At 37.7% G+C, this 16619-nt stretch overlaps 1 protein-coding gene and 1 long non-coding RNA gene across 2 annotated transcripts in view; one reads left to right on the forward strand and one right to left on the reverse strand.

Annotated features, from left to right (window-relative positions):
* Positions 1–16619, reverse strand: part of LOC134660964 (uncharacterized) — a 383074-nt gene that overhangs the window by 104150 nt on the left and 262305 nt on the right. The window lies entirely within an intron of this gene.
* Positions 1–16619, forward strand: part of LOC134660890 (sushi, von Willebrand factor type A, EGF and pentraxin domain-containing protein 1) — a 112210-nt gene that overhangs the window by 73033 nt on the left and 22558 nt on the right. Inside the window, exons 4-7 of the mRNA XM_063516744.1 lie at positions 2726–2821; positions 14725–14847; positions 15098–15261; positions 15670–15796. Of these exons, the coding sequence (XP_063372814.1) occupies positions 2726–2821; positions 14725–14847; positions 15098–15261; positions 15670–15796 (510 nt within the window). The remainder of the gene's footprint in view (positions 1–2725; positions 2822–14724; positions 14848–15097; positions 15262–15669; positions 15797–16619) is intronic.

Below are 16619 nucleotides of genomic sequence, written 5' to 3' on the forward strand. Positions count from 1 at the left end.
TGCACCTACTAATCCATTAGTTAATTTGTTCTGAGCTATACGGATTCACACGAGTACGTAGGTATTGAAATTCTAAGGGCCGGTGCCAAACACAATCGAGGAACAGATCAACGTCACGTCATTCAGTAGATACTATGAACTATGAAACATCCTATATAATAAACATAAGCCAACTTAACCAACGTTATAGTAACAAAATGTTTGACAACCGACTCTAAGTGTAACTCTTACTTTTACTCAACAATAACCTTTCGAAACCAATTGCATTTCCGCGATTACATGGAAATTGGCAAACGCACCGCAACCGCTACCTCTTAACCACATGTCACCAGCGTCACAGCCTAGTGCCGGCTCTTGCGAATGCGCACCGAACCGCTGGCGTGTGTCGACTTCACAAGTTAAAGTTATTAGGCTGTGGCAGATCGATTACGGGGTTAGCTATCTTTCGTATCTGAAGTTTGAAATCTCGTTCGGTTTTGTACCTTATTGTATAATAAGAGAATTTAAAATTGAATGCTTTTGAATTTAGTTATGACAGATAAAGCCCAGAGTGCTAGTCTATTACTAAATGACTGTTTGGGTTGTTGTTTGGTGACTTACGCCATTTCGTGTTTAGGCTAGGGTTTACTAGGATTGTATTATATTCCCCTATAGTTCGTTATTTTTAGCATTAGAAATAAAGTAAAAAATATTGATGTGTCTTTTAATTGAAAAACACATTTTAAAAATAAGTTACGGCAAATATGTAACAATTATGAATCTAATACGATCATTTATATTCCTCTGCTTTCATAAGTAATAGTTTTTGATTTTTAAAAAGCGTTTTCAATTAAAAGACATGTCAAAATCGCTTACCTTCTTGCAAGTTCTTTCTAATGCTAAAAAAAACGAACTATAGACCCCTGACATCGATTAGCTTTTGGTAGGCAACCGTTCGGCTTTTGTTGATGGTTTGTCGCAGGCATTTTGTAAGAATCTGCCGTTTACAACGGCATCGTCAATTTACAAACGGCTTCACTTTTGTAAAATTGTAATAAGCCCGCATTTTGTAAAATGCCTTATAACTTATAACATTAACCGTAAGCGGTGTAATTTACCACGGCATTTTGGTCGAATTATAGTTCTTTAATTTACGTTACGGCGATCCGATTATTTCTATATGAGTTCTAAACTCGAATTTAATTTTTACTTGTCCAAGTACACGGGGACTTACGAGGTTAAACAGTAGTAAAACGTTTTACGTGTTTTTCGCCGTAGGACCGGGATTACCTATGCGCGGTGATATCTGCTGTAATTTTGTAGGCAAATAATGTTTTTTCGTACCTACCTTACTCGTAGCTGATGCAATATAGGGATGAGTTGATGACGAACTTTTTTTATACAATTTAGTTACTGTTAAAGGAGAAAACACAACAAGAGTGCAATAAAAACACTTGCATTTTGAAATAAAGCGTTAATTGGCGCGTACTGTGTTGTGAACTAAAGTAAAGTACCTATGCTTATATGCTAGCTTGTGTATTCCGGCCTCAATGTGTGAAATACCAAGAAAACTGCTATTATGACTGTGAAGTATTACGTTTATAGATACTAGTTATAAAACTTATAAAACTATAAATATTTAGGTAACAGTTTTGAATGATTCACGGTTAGTTTCACTAGACTTATATCGACCGGGATATGAACCGTGATTACCTTTTGTATTGTTTTTGAGCTCCCGATAATTCGACGCAGTTACATGCATCGTCGGTTCATATCCCGGTCGATATAAGTCTATGTATAATTGTATATTTACACGACCTTATTGTCAGTGTCTTAGAGGCGTGTGAATATATTTTTGAAACGTTGGCTTGTGAACTCGAGTGTACACACGCGATAATAGAATATAGGTACCTATGAAGTGCGATTAAAGCCATTTTAATTGATTAACAACGTAATTAACACGAATGATCAATTGCGCGTGCTTGTTTTGTTGAATGCCCATTTTTTACACTTACACCGACTGCGATAATGAGTAATTATACAATTTATACAGGTACAGTCAGCGTCAAAAAGTTTAGTGACGGCGAAAGTGACCAAATATTCTGGAACACATCTCAGCGTGTTTTATACTTATTTATTTAGGTATTGTGTAAACTATAATTAGAATATTAGTATAAATTTGATGGAAATATTTTAGTCTTACCTTACCTAGGTTTTGAGCGTATAATTGAGAAATTTTACTTATGGAATGAAATACTAAACCTTGCAATGTAAAGAACCATTTTTCCTCTTAAGTATTAATCCTATCTGGAAAGGAGTGATTATAGTATGGACTAGTGAACTGAATGGTGTAGTGGTAGTGAAAGCTCGAGTCTTTAACACTATTCATTAAAGTTCAAGTTATTTTAAACGTGTTAGAAACTAAGTAGGGTCTTATAAAGACTATAATTCCTGCGACAGAGACTGGTATTTTTTACCCATAGAAACAATTGATAACTATGACTTTAGTAGCAAATGTATATAAACTCATGCATACTGAACACTAATCAATAATATGTAAACAGGTCCTAAGGCAAGTGTACGCGCTCGTAGGGGCCTTATTAGATAAAATTAAATACATAATTGATTATCTTCAAAATGGTGTAATTACCGGTTTCTTTGAGAATGTTTAATTTAAGCTCAGGAATGCACGCTTGAAATTAAGGGACTTAAAAAATGGTTGTGTAATGTTTTTTTCCACCTGCAGGTCATCAACCGCTGCAAGACCTGGAGATCAGAGTGGGCAACAGCAGCTCTGACCTGCAGAGAAACCCTCTCTGCGCCTGGTTCCCTGGTACCATAGGTGAGATATTTAATTAATTAATATGCGACAATCTTTGACAAATCAACCTGGCACCTGTTTCACCATACTGACAATTGTCGCCTAATATTATCAATTCACCTTATATTGCTGGTCAAGTAATTAAAAAATTGCGGCTCTATACCGTCATTTCGTACCGACCCAGAAATGTACAGGAGGAGGGGTGTCAGGTGTCAATTGTCAATAGGCTCCTGGTAAGCTCAGCAAGGCTTGTGTTGTAGATATTATTAAACGTGAATGTTATATAATACCCAAATAAATATAAAATAGCCATAACTTAAGTAGGTACCTGTACCTACTAATATCCGTGATAAACACATAATAAAAATTTCGGGCAGGACATCGCTATATTGATTAATTTAAAACTGCGTAAGCACCTTTGCCGCGTCCCACCTGGGGCAAACCTCACGGTGCGCCGGCTCAGCGGCGGAATCTGCCGCCGCTAAAGATAAACCACACCAAATAGTCCGCCCTGGAATCAAGCTATGTTTTCGTACCGGCAGGCGTGTCTCACTCCGCGATTTCGTCGCTTTGCTACAGGTAGCTAAAAGTACATCCGTTCGACCCCAATTTTGGGGAAAGCCCATAAGCCGCGCGTGGCGCTGTATCGCCACCTAGCGGCCATATCAGTGCTGATCGTAACAGGCGCGTTTTGTTAGAGAGTGAGTCTTCTGTACTTAGTACTATACTATTATTTATTCTGTGGTACCGGTTGCAATTGAAACCGCGGGGCCCTGGGGGTGAACTGGGGAGGCGTCTACGGGAGAGGGGCTGCGACCCCCGCTCTGGGTCGTACCTGATTCAACAGGTCTCCATTGTAGTGCAGCGTGGGAACGCGACAGGCATCATGGGAACCTTTGAGCTGGGTACGATGCAGGGTGGAGGCGCGAAATTCAAATTTTCTATGCGACGATAAATTTTCGCGTCTACATTTTTTTATTTGCCGCTTTTTTGTGCTGACGGAAATGGCTTGACAAAGTATAGTTTTATGTTATATGTTTAAATTTGCACTTCAAATTTTGCAAAAAAAGTAATAAAATGTCAATGTCAGTTATATTAAAAAAAGTATAAGTCAGGCACTATGCGGACTATTGGCAAGGTGCGAAGTCGGTGGAGGGGGAAGTGGCGCTGATCGTCACAAACACAGGTAATCTTATGGAATGTCCGCCATTAGTACTAGCGGCAGCCGCTTGAACTAATTTTACTCCATAAGATTTAACGTAGAAAGTCCGCCAAAATGAGGGCAGCACCAGTCGTGCATCTAGCGAATATTCTATTCCTGACGTAGCGAGTGCTGCAGTTGCACTATGCCGTAAAACGTAATGTTTTATATTCATATGAATATAACTACACTTACTTCTTTTTAGGGTTCCGTACCCAAAGGGTAAAAAACGGGACCCTATTACTAAGACTTCGCTGTCCGTCCGCCCGTCCGTCTGTCACCAGGCTGTATCTCATGAACCGCGATAGCTAGGCAGTTGAAATTTTCACAAATGATGTATCTCTGTTGCCGCTATAACAACAAATAATACTAAATATAAAATAAAATAAATATTTAAGGGGGGCTCCCATACAACAAACAAGATTTTTTTGCTCTATTTTTTGTTGATGGTGCGGAACCCTCTGTGCGCGAGTCCGACTCGCACTTGGCCGGTTTTTACTAATATATTATGTGTAGTGTAATTGGCATCGGCTACAGGCAGCAGGCGTTTTATTTTGCGGAATGGTATTGGGAGGTATTGATTTTGGTACCTACCGATTTATGATAGTTTTAAATACACTGCAGGTTGTTAAAATAGCTGACATAATAGGTACGTGTCACGATCTCGATAAAGTAGACCTATTTATTGAATGCCTTAATGCAATAGATATTTTTTTACTAATTGTAAAATAAGTAACTGTAATCAAAATCAATAAAAACGGTTACTTTTATTCAGTCTTCCGTTTTTAGCTATAATTTTATGCTTTATTTACATATATCTGTGTTTCTAGCCACCATACATTCATGTTCGTATTACGCTATCAAAAATTGGGTTAAATATAAGCATCTTACTCATACTATCCCTAACCCGATACCTATTTCATAAGACCACCTAAAACGGAGCACCTGTAGGTATAGTAAGAACATAAACAAAGCCGCTCTTTTCATCGCCCTATATTTACAGTGAAAAGAGGGTAATGCTCTCAAGTGTGGTGAAATCCATTGAAAGAGCGCTAATGAAAATGGTGGAAATATCAAATAACACATTTACTCTGTAACGCACCTACCTTTACTTATTTAAAGAATTCGCTGTCTCTGATATGACAAGTTGTCATTGACAACACAACGATACTTTGGAGTGATTTTATTACATCACAAGAGCGTTACATACATATTTTTCAGTATGATAATAATTATATGCACCCTAAAAGGTAATAGGGTAGATTTCTCCTAAGAGGGTATTTATCCGAGTTTGAAGTTAAGCGACTCACTTAAACTGACTAGCTCGGCAGAACTTTTTCTTACATTTTACACCTACAGTCGCCATCAGATACATCCGAGCGGCTAAGCCGCTCACAAATATCTGAACACGCCTCTATTGTCAGGGCCTTAGAGTGCGTATTCAGATATTGTGAATACCTTGGCCGCTCCGATATATCTGATGCGACTGTACAATCAACAACTCTTTGGTTCACAATAAGCCCCAGTTACACCGTTTTCTTTCGCTCTTACTCAACACTGATATGAATCAGTCACTCGGATTGAAAGCCGAGCTGTTAATGGCTGTTACCATCAGTTTCAATTAACCAGTAAAGTCTGACCTCGCGGTCCATCGTAAATGTTCCTGTTCGGGATCTTGTTTATGCTGGTTTAGTACTGTTGGGAACTACAGACACGATTTATGTCACACGAGTTGTTCCCATGCTCTCTCTGATAATGGCGGAGATTTTTTTTATTAAGATTTTATTTTACTTACAATGTTCCAATGCAAGTAAACGTCTGAACCAATTTTGCACATATTTTGAAGTTTGGTGACGGGAGGTGGCCATAAACTCCTGATAAAACAACGCAATCGCATTAGTTTGAATTTATTACGTTTATTGTCTGTGTGACTGTTAAAGAAAAGTACAGTCGGTGATGAAAGCGTTATGCAAAAATTATCTTTCTTTGGGTAACGAAAAAAATGATGTTTTTTATTGGCGCGATTTGTGCACGATTCTCATGGGAATACTGGGTCAGTCCATGATTAAATTAGGTTTATATGCCACTGCTGTTAGACTAATCAATGTGCTATTTAGGGACTCGTTGCCTGCAATAGCTCAGTGACTCAAGAGTTTTACACTGTTAACTGGCTACATGGCTAATCCGGCCTTGACGGATTGCAAAATGGTCATTCCTCAACAATCTCATTCCCCTGGCTATATATATACTATATACCTATTCGCAAATTCCTTGGAGATTCCGCTAAGCAGTCTTGGTTGTACATAGATGGAACTTGGCTTACACAGTCACAAAAAATTAGATACTAACAAAGCGGAATCTCCTTATTAATTTGCCAAATTTGCGATTTATATGTATGGCCAAGGGAATCAGATTTTTCAGGAATTACTCAAAATTGATATGGTACATCTTATACCATTAAACGAGCAATTCTTGTATATTTATTTATTTATATTTATTTATATTTCGGGAATCTCGGGATCGGCTCTAACGATTTCGATGAGATTTGCTATAGGTATGGCGGTTTTCGGGGGCGAAAAATCGATCAATCTAGGTTTTATCTGTAGGAAAACGTGCATTTTTGAGTTTTTATGTTTTCCGAGCAAAGCTAGGTCTCCCAGATATTAAATTCTTAAGTAAATAAATGAAAGATTTATAATTATATAAGTATACGTATTAACTCATTAATGAAGATGAAATTTGGTATGGAGATAGTTTGGATGCCCGATGAATAACATTAGGATAGTTCGACATCATTCCACGCAGACGAAGTTGTGGGCAGAAGCTATGTAGTTTCAAATAAAAATATTACTAAAGATAACGACTCTCTATCCTTTTTTTATCTAACATATAACTCTAGAGTGTTCCAAAAGCAACCGTTTTAAAATACCAAACCTTTTATTATACAATTAAAGTTCCAAACGTAATAATAACAGAGTTAGAAGTTAGAACATTTGCAGTCGATAACCTTTATATAGGTAATAAGGCTTGCAAATTGTGCGTTAATAGTGTCAACTTACATTACAGAAACCTGTTACTTTCTGACCCTTGAAGATAAAAAGAGTCAGCATGATTAGTTAATTACGGGAAATGTTGAACCGTAAAACGAAAGCCACGCTCGCTTTCTAAACCTTTTCTACGATTGTCAATTGATTTACGTACTTCCCACAGAGCCATAACGAGGAAAGTGGAATGTGAACGCCGGGAATCTTTACACTTGCTGTTGCGACGTACACTTCAGATAATATCTTAGTTTTTATTATAATTTATTTATTGCACAATACACGATACGATACAAATGGTGGACTTTTTAAGCACACCAAAAAGAATTTTCACCACAAGACAAATATTGTTTACCTTTACACAGCCAAAAATAATAAAATTACGCCACTTTACGTATAATGTACCTACTTGTTTAACCTAAATAATTTTTACTGAGCTAAGCCGCAGACAGACGGACAGACATGGCGAAACTATAAGGGTGTTATATTATTATTATACTATTTACTAGTACTGAACCTTAAAAAGGGTTGCTTCTCAATGTAGACAATTTATGTCAGATTTGTTAATTATATATTCTTGAATTAATAACCTCAAGTAGTAGGTAATGGAATTGGTAATTATAATAAAATAAAAATACCTACTCTTTTAAGATAACGATGATTAACTAAAACTAACAAACTAAATTGCAGCGGAATACGAAATAGCCAATTAAAATAATACATTAACAAAATGAAGGAAATATAGCTAACTAGTATATATTTTGAATAAGCAAGAACTAAATAATATCATTACCCTCTTTTCTTCGTTATTCGAATAAAGTGCCCTGGTTACTGTTTTTAAAAGTTAAGAACACTTTAGGTGCAAGTTCGTATATGGAGATCAGCGACGGAATATACATAGACGAAGCTATTACTATAAACGTTTATCTTCAAAAAAGCTCTCCTTGGCTGACAGACTGACACGAATGACATCAAAATTCCAATGGCACTTGACATCATGCCGATTCTCCAACGCGCACGGCCCCTATAATGGCCAGTTGCACCAACCACATTTGACTGACTGATCAACATCACTCGGCGGAGAACTATGAAAATTCCCATACAATAAAATTTAGCGAACGCTTTAACGGTGACAGGCGGTTTGGTGCAACCGACCCTTAGTCTAACAAATAATTTCTAATTTGTGAGCTGTCATATCATTTCATCCAGTCAAGTCCACTGGAGCCTGTTACTGAGTATCTTATTAGGTTATTTCGCAACAGCTCTTGAACTATTTAACCAGTAACGCGTAGCTGTGTCGCAGATAAAGTATTAAAATAAAACCAGAATGTCAACTTGTAGCAAAGATTCATTGATCGTGGTATTAAATGTGTAAAAAGTCCGTGCTTCGAATATGACAGCTATTGCAGGTTTCAGCGACATGGAGACATTCCACAAAAAGGTCTACTTGGTCGGGGACATGACGCGTATAGCAGCTTAATTAATAACCTGCACAAAACTGTATTGTGTAGTGTTGTTATGTTAAAGTTGAAAATAGACCGTAGGGTCGGTCAGTTGTGACGTATATTAGCTGGCACGGTTGTGTGCCGAAACTGGTCGACTATTTCGTTCAATTTGTTAACTGGATCCTTAGCTCAACGGGCGACGCTCTGACTACAGAGATGAAGGTCTGAGGATCGAATCCTAGCGCGGGATAACTTTTTCCAAGTTTCTTTCTGTTTTTATACTTAATTTAAATTTTAAAAACTGGTTGTGGGAATGACAAGTAAAAATATTGGCACTTGAGCTGGTATCGGTCGATATAAAGACTGTGCAACCTGAATCACAAACTAGTCCGGAAGAACAAGTCAAAACACCAAAAGGAAATCTTGCAAACGGTCTTCCAAAAAGGCAAATAGAATTTCGTTTCCTTTTAATATATTATTTTTTCTACTCCAGCACTTAAATGTGTCAATTAAATGACTGACAGTGATATCTAAAGCAATGTCATTTGAATGCTTTGTCTATAGGCTCATAAGATGACTGCTAGCAGTCATCTTATGAGTATAATACAACCGCTTTATTTTTTTTAAAGATACAAGTTCCGATCATCTTGATTGAAAGAGGTATGTTTTCATTTACAATAACAACTCTTTTTTTTTAAAATGATAACTCAATTTTTTTTAAATAATAACTCTTTTTTTTAAATAATAACTCTTTTTTTTAAATAATAACTCTTTTTTTTAATAATAACTTTTTTTTTTTTTTGCTGCAGCTGTCATAGAAAAAGTAATGTATGCAACAGCTCATAATTGGTTCTTAAAATTCTCGGGTCTTTTTTTACAAAACTCGACTACGTCTCGTTTTGTAACTTCGACCCTTGAATTTTAAGAACCCTTATTATATCACTGTTGCATAAACTACTATTATTGGTATTTTATAATAAACAATGACGTTATAACATTCTAGTAATTTCTCGCCGAATAAGATTAAGTGTTGTACGCGTAAGTGGATTTCATCTTTAAATAAGTGCCAAAATGAGCGGCTGGCGGACTAAGGTAGATCTCCTGAAGGACCTCAGCGAAGTGAACGGGCGCCGGACAGGGATTAAGGACCTGGACTAACATGTAGTGGCCGGGGAACGGCCTCCGCCTATCCGCCATGAAATACCCAATGAGTATGAGATGAGCTACTTCTTCAGAGGCCACGGGGCGTCCGGAGATGGCGGCACGGTCCCAGACCTGGCCGGCATCTCGACCATGCTCAAAAGACGATACTAGGGATACTAACGAGACATTGACGCTTTTCCGAAATAGAGCAAAAGATGAAATTAGAATAAGTAAGCTGAACCCTAACGCCGCAGAGTATGTTCCAGGCAGTAGCTTTAACTGTAATAGAAATGTTCCAAAGTATTATCCAAAGAAAAATAATAATTTTCATGGAACTAGAAATAATAGACCAGTTAATGAAAACGTAGCTACATCTCAACCAAATCTTAGCGGAATAAAACAGGATGGACTACCAACGTTTTATAATAATATATTTAAAACAAAAAGTGCTAAAGATTCACAAGAAGACAAAATCAACGCAACTACTTGCGAAACTAAACAAGAAATACCAACATTTAATAATATCATTATGTTTAAGAGCAAAAGTATAAAAGATGTTCCAGAACGCAATGAAACGGCCAACGCAAATATCAAGACTGTGCAACCTGAATCACAAACTACTCAGGAAGAAACACCAAAAGGCAAACCTGCAAATTGTCTTCCAAAAAGGCAAATGACCCAAAACAGAAAAAATAAAAGAGCTACAAGATAAAGTAAAATACACAATCATAGCGTCGTTGGCTGACAATTCTCTTAAAACCAGAAGGCAGAAAAACGTCGCTGTAGCAACTTTGCTCAAGCTCGGTGTAGTTCCTGATGAAAAACCAGTGAAGCTTATAAAGCCGGATTATTTTGAAAACCCTCAGACTGATGAAAAACAAATTGAGAATGAAGTTAGCGAAGTAAAGGAAATTCTTTCGTAGTCAAGCAGCGAAACTTACGTTGATTATATAGATCAGGATTCGATGGTGGTGAATGGGTCGTTTAACAGGATGGAGTGCCCGAAGCCTTATAAGCCGCAGCTGCAGGAGCCTTTGGCGTTAAAGGATAGTGTTACGTTTGACAGTTTATCTACCTACCATTGATATAACAAAAAATAAGATGTCGTATACAGCCAGTGAAAATATGCGTTCACTGTATACAGCACCGTCTACTTCAGTCGTCATGGGGACTTGCGCTTAAGTTATCGTCGACATCAAATACTGTATATTTTGACTGTGCAGTACGAATTATGTAAAATGTTTTGCTTTGTGGGCAACCATTATATAATTTATGCATTATTACCGCCTGTTTTTTACATTGTTATAAACTGGTCGGAAAAACGTACGAGAAATAACTTTAAATTGCTATTTGAGTGATTTATTGAGGGGTATTAGATATTAGCAGGACAGCTAGAGGTCTAATGCTGAATATAATTAGATACTTTAGCACAAGAAATACCGCATTGGCGTGTTAACATGTTTTAAGTCGAAAGAAAAATTTACAAAAAACGCGTTTAACCATTCTTTAGTCAAAACCCGGCAATCCATCGTGGCTATTGGTAAAGTCCAGCTATCATTTTACTAAAAAACTACGAAACAATGTCAGGACACTTGACATTGGCGAAGTTATCATAAATTTTATGAAAACCATTTTTTTTAAGAAGTAGAAGGCACTATATTTATGTTTAGTGGTTGGTACCTGCATTGTTCAATGTCAAGTTTGAAAAACCTGATAGGTAGGACCGCATTATAACGGAGCCGTAAACCGCAATATACAATAGCTGTCAAATTTGAAACTCAAATTTTGTCTTAGACTTTACACATTTATAAGTATGCTTGTTTAAATATAAATATACCTACCTACCTACCTATTATGAATTTATGTAAGTATTTACAAACATAAGTTTGAGCCGTTTGGGGTGGAGACCCTCGGGCCTTGGGGACCCGGAGCACACTGCATATTTAAGGAGTTAGCGAAGTGTCTCACTGATGCTACGGGTGACCAGAGGGCTGGTTACTTCCTTGCCCAACGAATCGGCATCGCCATTCAGCGCGGCAACGCCACCAGCCTTCTGGGCACCCTTCCATCTGACGCCGAGCTAGCTCCCATTTTTTATTTGTAAATAAGTCATATTTTTAGTTAATTTAATTTAGTAGGTATTATATATCTCTGTTTTTATATTTTTATGAACCAAAACCGAAAATGTTATTTTTACTTAGTAACTTTCATAGAACTTGTGAAGGAGTGACTTTTTGACGGCGGGTTCAATAAACTGAAACTATATGAAGAACTATTTCAGTTTATAGATTACGTTACGTAAAAAGCGCTTGGTAAGCGTCGGGAATGCACCATATTTAACTGCACGAGTTAAGCTATCCGAGCCGGTTAGTAACGTATTTCTACCCACTTTGTAACCAAACTAATGTTTTGTACTTAATGAAATAATGATTACTTATTTATTTGACTTTGTCTGCACGTTAGTCCTAAGATATATTATAAAAATTGTATTCTCAAGTAAGCGAATTTTGTAAATTCTTTTTGAGAATAAAGTTCTTAAACCATAAACCATAAAAATAGCACAAGTGTAGATCTGACAGATTAAGAAGACTACGCAAGACAAATAAACGTGCCGCTGCAACCTGCATTTGACATTGTACGCCAGTTTTTTTCTTTCGTACGCAGATGTCGTTATTTTTCCACTAGGAATCTTAGATTTTTATTTAATTTATCTAAAAAATTACGTAAGATGCGTACCGGTTGCCTTATCTTACTCTTACCTCCGAAACCATTCATTTCGCCGCATATTACTTAACCCCAGGCCATGGAAACAACGTTGTTTTCATTATATTATTATTATTGTGTACTTGTAACCAAAAACTTATAATAGGCCAAAGAGAGTAAGTATATTCAATAGGCGGTTGCCTATTGTATTTTAAAGTTAATAAATACACCTTAAGTAATCAGACATCGTAATATATTGTAAAAAAGATAAAAAAAATTGTAATTTGGACCTACATATCGCCGTTTTAAATGTTGAAATGACAATTATCGTAAACCTAATATCAGTGGTTTACTTTTAACCTTTTGGCCGCCGGACCTAGTCCGCAAAGACGCTCACTCACACGCCAGAGCAAATTTTAAGTAAACAACTAATAAAAAGTTTAGGGATTGCAAATAGTGATATCGATATTTACAAATTATGGTAAAAATCTTCTCAATTTGGCTTTGTTCTTATCCAACTTTAATTTATTTCGAAAATGCCAAAAATTAACATATTTTTTACACACGACAATGTTCAAAATAAAGGTCTTTATCATTAAAAACAACCACTAAACAATATCGATTCATGACGTAATATCACCGCACTAGGCTGTACAAGAAGTCGTTTATACAAGACAACGGCGCGCATGGACTGTCCGCAGTGCAGACCGACAAGGACTGTTTCCGCGCGGATTAAGTAATAATAGTCTCTAGGTCAACGGCGTAAGCGCTTGTCGGTACGTAAACTTTATAAGCGTAACGTTAGAGCCGCGCATCGTGTGTCGATAATATAAATGTAAGTACCGGAACTGTATTGGTGAAAATTGCACGTGGGTTAATTGAATTGTCAATGAGTGAAGAACAATAATATTGGAAAAGGGTGGGGATCGGAAATGTTCGGGAATGCATGTTTCACATTCGACATGTTCCTTAGATGAGCTTCTCAGTTCCCGTATTACATCCTCCCTGCCATGACAATTTTTCGTCAATTTCAAATATATAACATTCTCATAGTTAGGCGACACTGACTATATAGTCCTAGCGTCCGCCTGTACCATTCTTGTGCGAAGCGGTCACTGCAGGGTATCACTTCCCACTACACTATCTTAAAATGAATCTTTTGTTCTGCAAATAAACCACAAGGACAGATTTACTTGTCTGATTCTACTATCAACAGCTGAAGAAGCTCCCTGAACTTCAGCTTTAGTTAATGCCTGTCTCTCTCGTCTCGTTTTACGTATTCTAGTTACTAGTTACCACCAATTGGCATTTAACAAGTGTTCAAATGCTTAAATAAAACCAGATTTGCGATTTGATATTTATTTTGAATATTCTCATATCGAGTTAACATTCCCATCCCTAGCTGTCTTGTATACAAGACAACGGCGACGAGGAACAAGAAAAACGTTGAAATCTGGAGCAATTTTTTTGAGAGCCTTATTATAAAAGAATGGATTTCTATAGCTGCAATAAATGCAATTATTTTTTAAACAAGGACCTAAAACATTAACATGAGTGTAAAAAAATATATAATTGATATTTTTTCCACATTTACCGAGCGGTTGAATTTTTGTCTTGTATACAAGACAGCGGCGTCAGTGTATCGTTCTATCGTTGTCTTGTATACATGCCAACGGCGGTCAAAGGGTTAAAATGTTCTATTATCGTTTTTACTACATATTTTGTTTTCTAATTGGCAATGCGTAGCAAAAATCAGGTCATAATAGCTTGTTTCCATTCTTGTGGCGGGCTCGGTAGCTCTTATTTCATCTTTATTATCATTGGCCGTTTGATCAGTTGTAGGTATACCTACTTTAACTTAAGGTTTATCGTGTGTAGGTTCCCTCCACTCACTGATAATGGTGTATAATAGGGATAATGACACATGTTGAATTTTGTAACAAAATCTAGTAAAATAGATAGCAAATGTGCAATTAATCACAATTTTATAATACAAAAATACAGCACCTGAAAACTTCAAAACTAAAGTTTTTTTTTTTAACTTCTAAAAACGAAATAATCGATTCCTCACATTTTACCCAAAAAAAGATTGTATAGCATCAACTATACATAAACGCAATATTTCACCGACAAAAACGCAATTTTCTTGTTTTGTTCATACTTCAAGATGCGCTCACAGAGACCTTGACGTCACGTTCATATGTCAATTTGTTCCGGGCGTTTCGCGAGTGAAGTACAACTGTCGGACTTTGACTATCATTTCTGACTTTTGTATTGCTTTAATGCAATGGGTCCCATAGAGACATTTGATCCTAAAAACAAACCTGATTGATTGATACCTACAATAAATGAAAATTTGTCATGTAGTCTATAATGGTTGTCGTGTTTCAGAGGAGGGAGTAACGAAGACGTTCACCTGCGCGCGCCCGCTGGTCGGCCAGCATGTGTTCCTACAGCTGGTCGGGGTGGAGGGGTCGCTCTCGCTGTGCGAAGTTGAAGTCTTCACCACAGAAGGTATATATTCAGTCTGCAGTTTGACGCTTCGTACTTTCTGTACGAAAGCCGTTGTTTCCGTGTGTGTGTGTGTGTGTGTGTGTGTTTTTTGTTGGCCGTGCGCACCTAAGCCAATTTTGGTTGTTACCTGACATCAGCAGCTTCTTACAGTAATCAGTCCCCTTCCAGATCTTAGTTTTGATCTGAAAATTGTTTACGAGTAGATCAAAACTAAGATCATTTGTTTCATCACAACTTCATTCATTTGTAGAATTCTCTAACGACCGGTGCGCGCCCGTCGGACTGCCCGACGATGTGGAGCTGGCCGCGTTCTCCCGCAACTGCTACGAGTTCAACGTGGCCCGGGGCGGCAGCTTCGACGAGGCAAGACGGCAGTGCCAGACGCACGGCGGGGACCTCATACACGGGTTCCAGGTAAGAGCTCATGGCGACGCAGCTACAGTATGAGGAGGCAGCTTCGACGAGGCATGACGGCAGTGCCAGACGCACGCGGCGGGGACTACATACTCGGGTTCCAGTTAGGAACCCCAACGTGGCGAGGCGCCCACAGTATGGCAAAGCATCCTTGATACTCGTACGAGGCGTCGTTGCTAGACGTAGGAATTGCATGGCTAGGCAGCCTTGTTGAGGCGAGGCGCCCACAGCATAGCGAGGTATTTCTTGCTAACTACAAAGCATATAACGGTACGCCGCCAAACTTGGCGCAAAATTATTGGTGCAATAAAGAATATTTACTAACCTACTTATTTGGAACACGGTTTTTCCTAAGGATCTTGCAATAAATCAATGTTTGCTGCTTACTTATCGCCATCTATGTTGCAGGGAGCAACCTCCAGCTTCCTCATCCAGGAGTTGGAGCGGCGCAAGGCGCAGCTGAAGACCCAGCTGGTGTGGATCGGCGCGCAGAAGGAACCTGGGCTCACGTCCAGGACTTGGAAGTGGGTTGACGGTGAGCATCCAGTTCTAGGTCTTAACCTTTAAGAATAAGAATTGTTTATTGCCACACACATACAAGAATACACAAACGATAAAGAAAAACAAACAAATAGACATGTAGATCTGAGACCAGCAACAATTAACCTAAACAATAGCATAAATTCTTAAGTCTATCTACAACAATGGTGTGACAAAAGGGATGGACTCAGCATTCATATGTTCGTGGTCAAAAATCGTGGGTTCAAACCTCGTTCAAAAAATCGTTCTCGAATAAGAAAGGATGATATTTTTTTTGTTTAAACTTTATTTCTCGTAAAGAATTACAAGATACACTTACATGAGAAAATGTACATGTTAAAACTAAGACTAAGTATACAGTGTACGCGAAAACATGTTATTTTTATAGTGGGTAGAAATGCATTACAAAATACTTATCTTATAACTAAACGCTCGTAACATATTTTTACGTTACTATACTGGGTCAACAAAATCTTGTCAGTAAATAGGAACAAAAAAAACTATACTCATCCTTTTCTTTTGGGTGCTAGTACTAGTGTTAGACAAAGATAGTAAGATTCTCTCTATCTATGTTTGAAATCAAACAGACCTTTGACACACTATAACTGCACCACAACCAGCGATGTATGAGGCAGATAAGACGATGCGTTAGGATGGATGCAGCATACTCAAGTGTGTACAAAGGCATAAGTGAAGTGTAGTTTGTAAAAATTCGTTCAGTATCCATATTATACGCAGACAAGATGTTAAAGACTTTGCTAAGGCTTTATAGTAGAGGTACTGAGTAATGCATGTATAGCCGGTCAAAGGTCAGTAGG

This window comes from Cydia amplana, chromosome Z (genome assembly GCF_948474715.1).
Source record: "Cydia amplana chromosome Z, ilCydAmpl1.1, whole genome shotgun sequence".
Lineage (NCBI taxonomy): Eukaryota > Metazoa > Arthropoda > Insecta > Lepidoptera > Tortricidae > Cydia > Cydia amplana.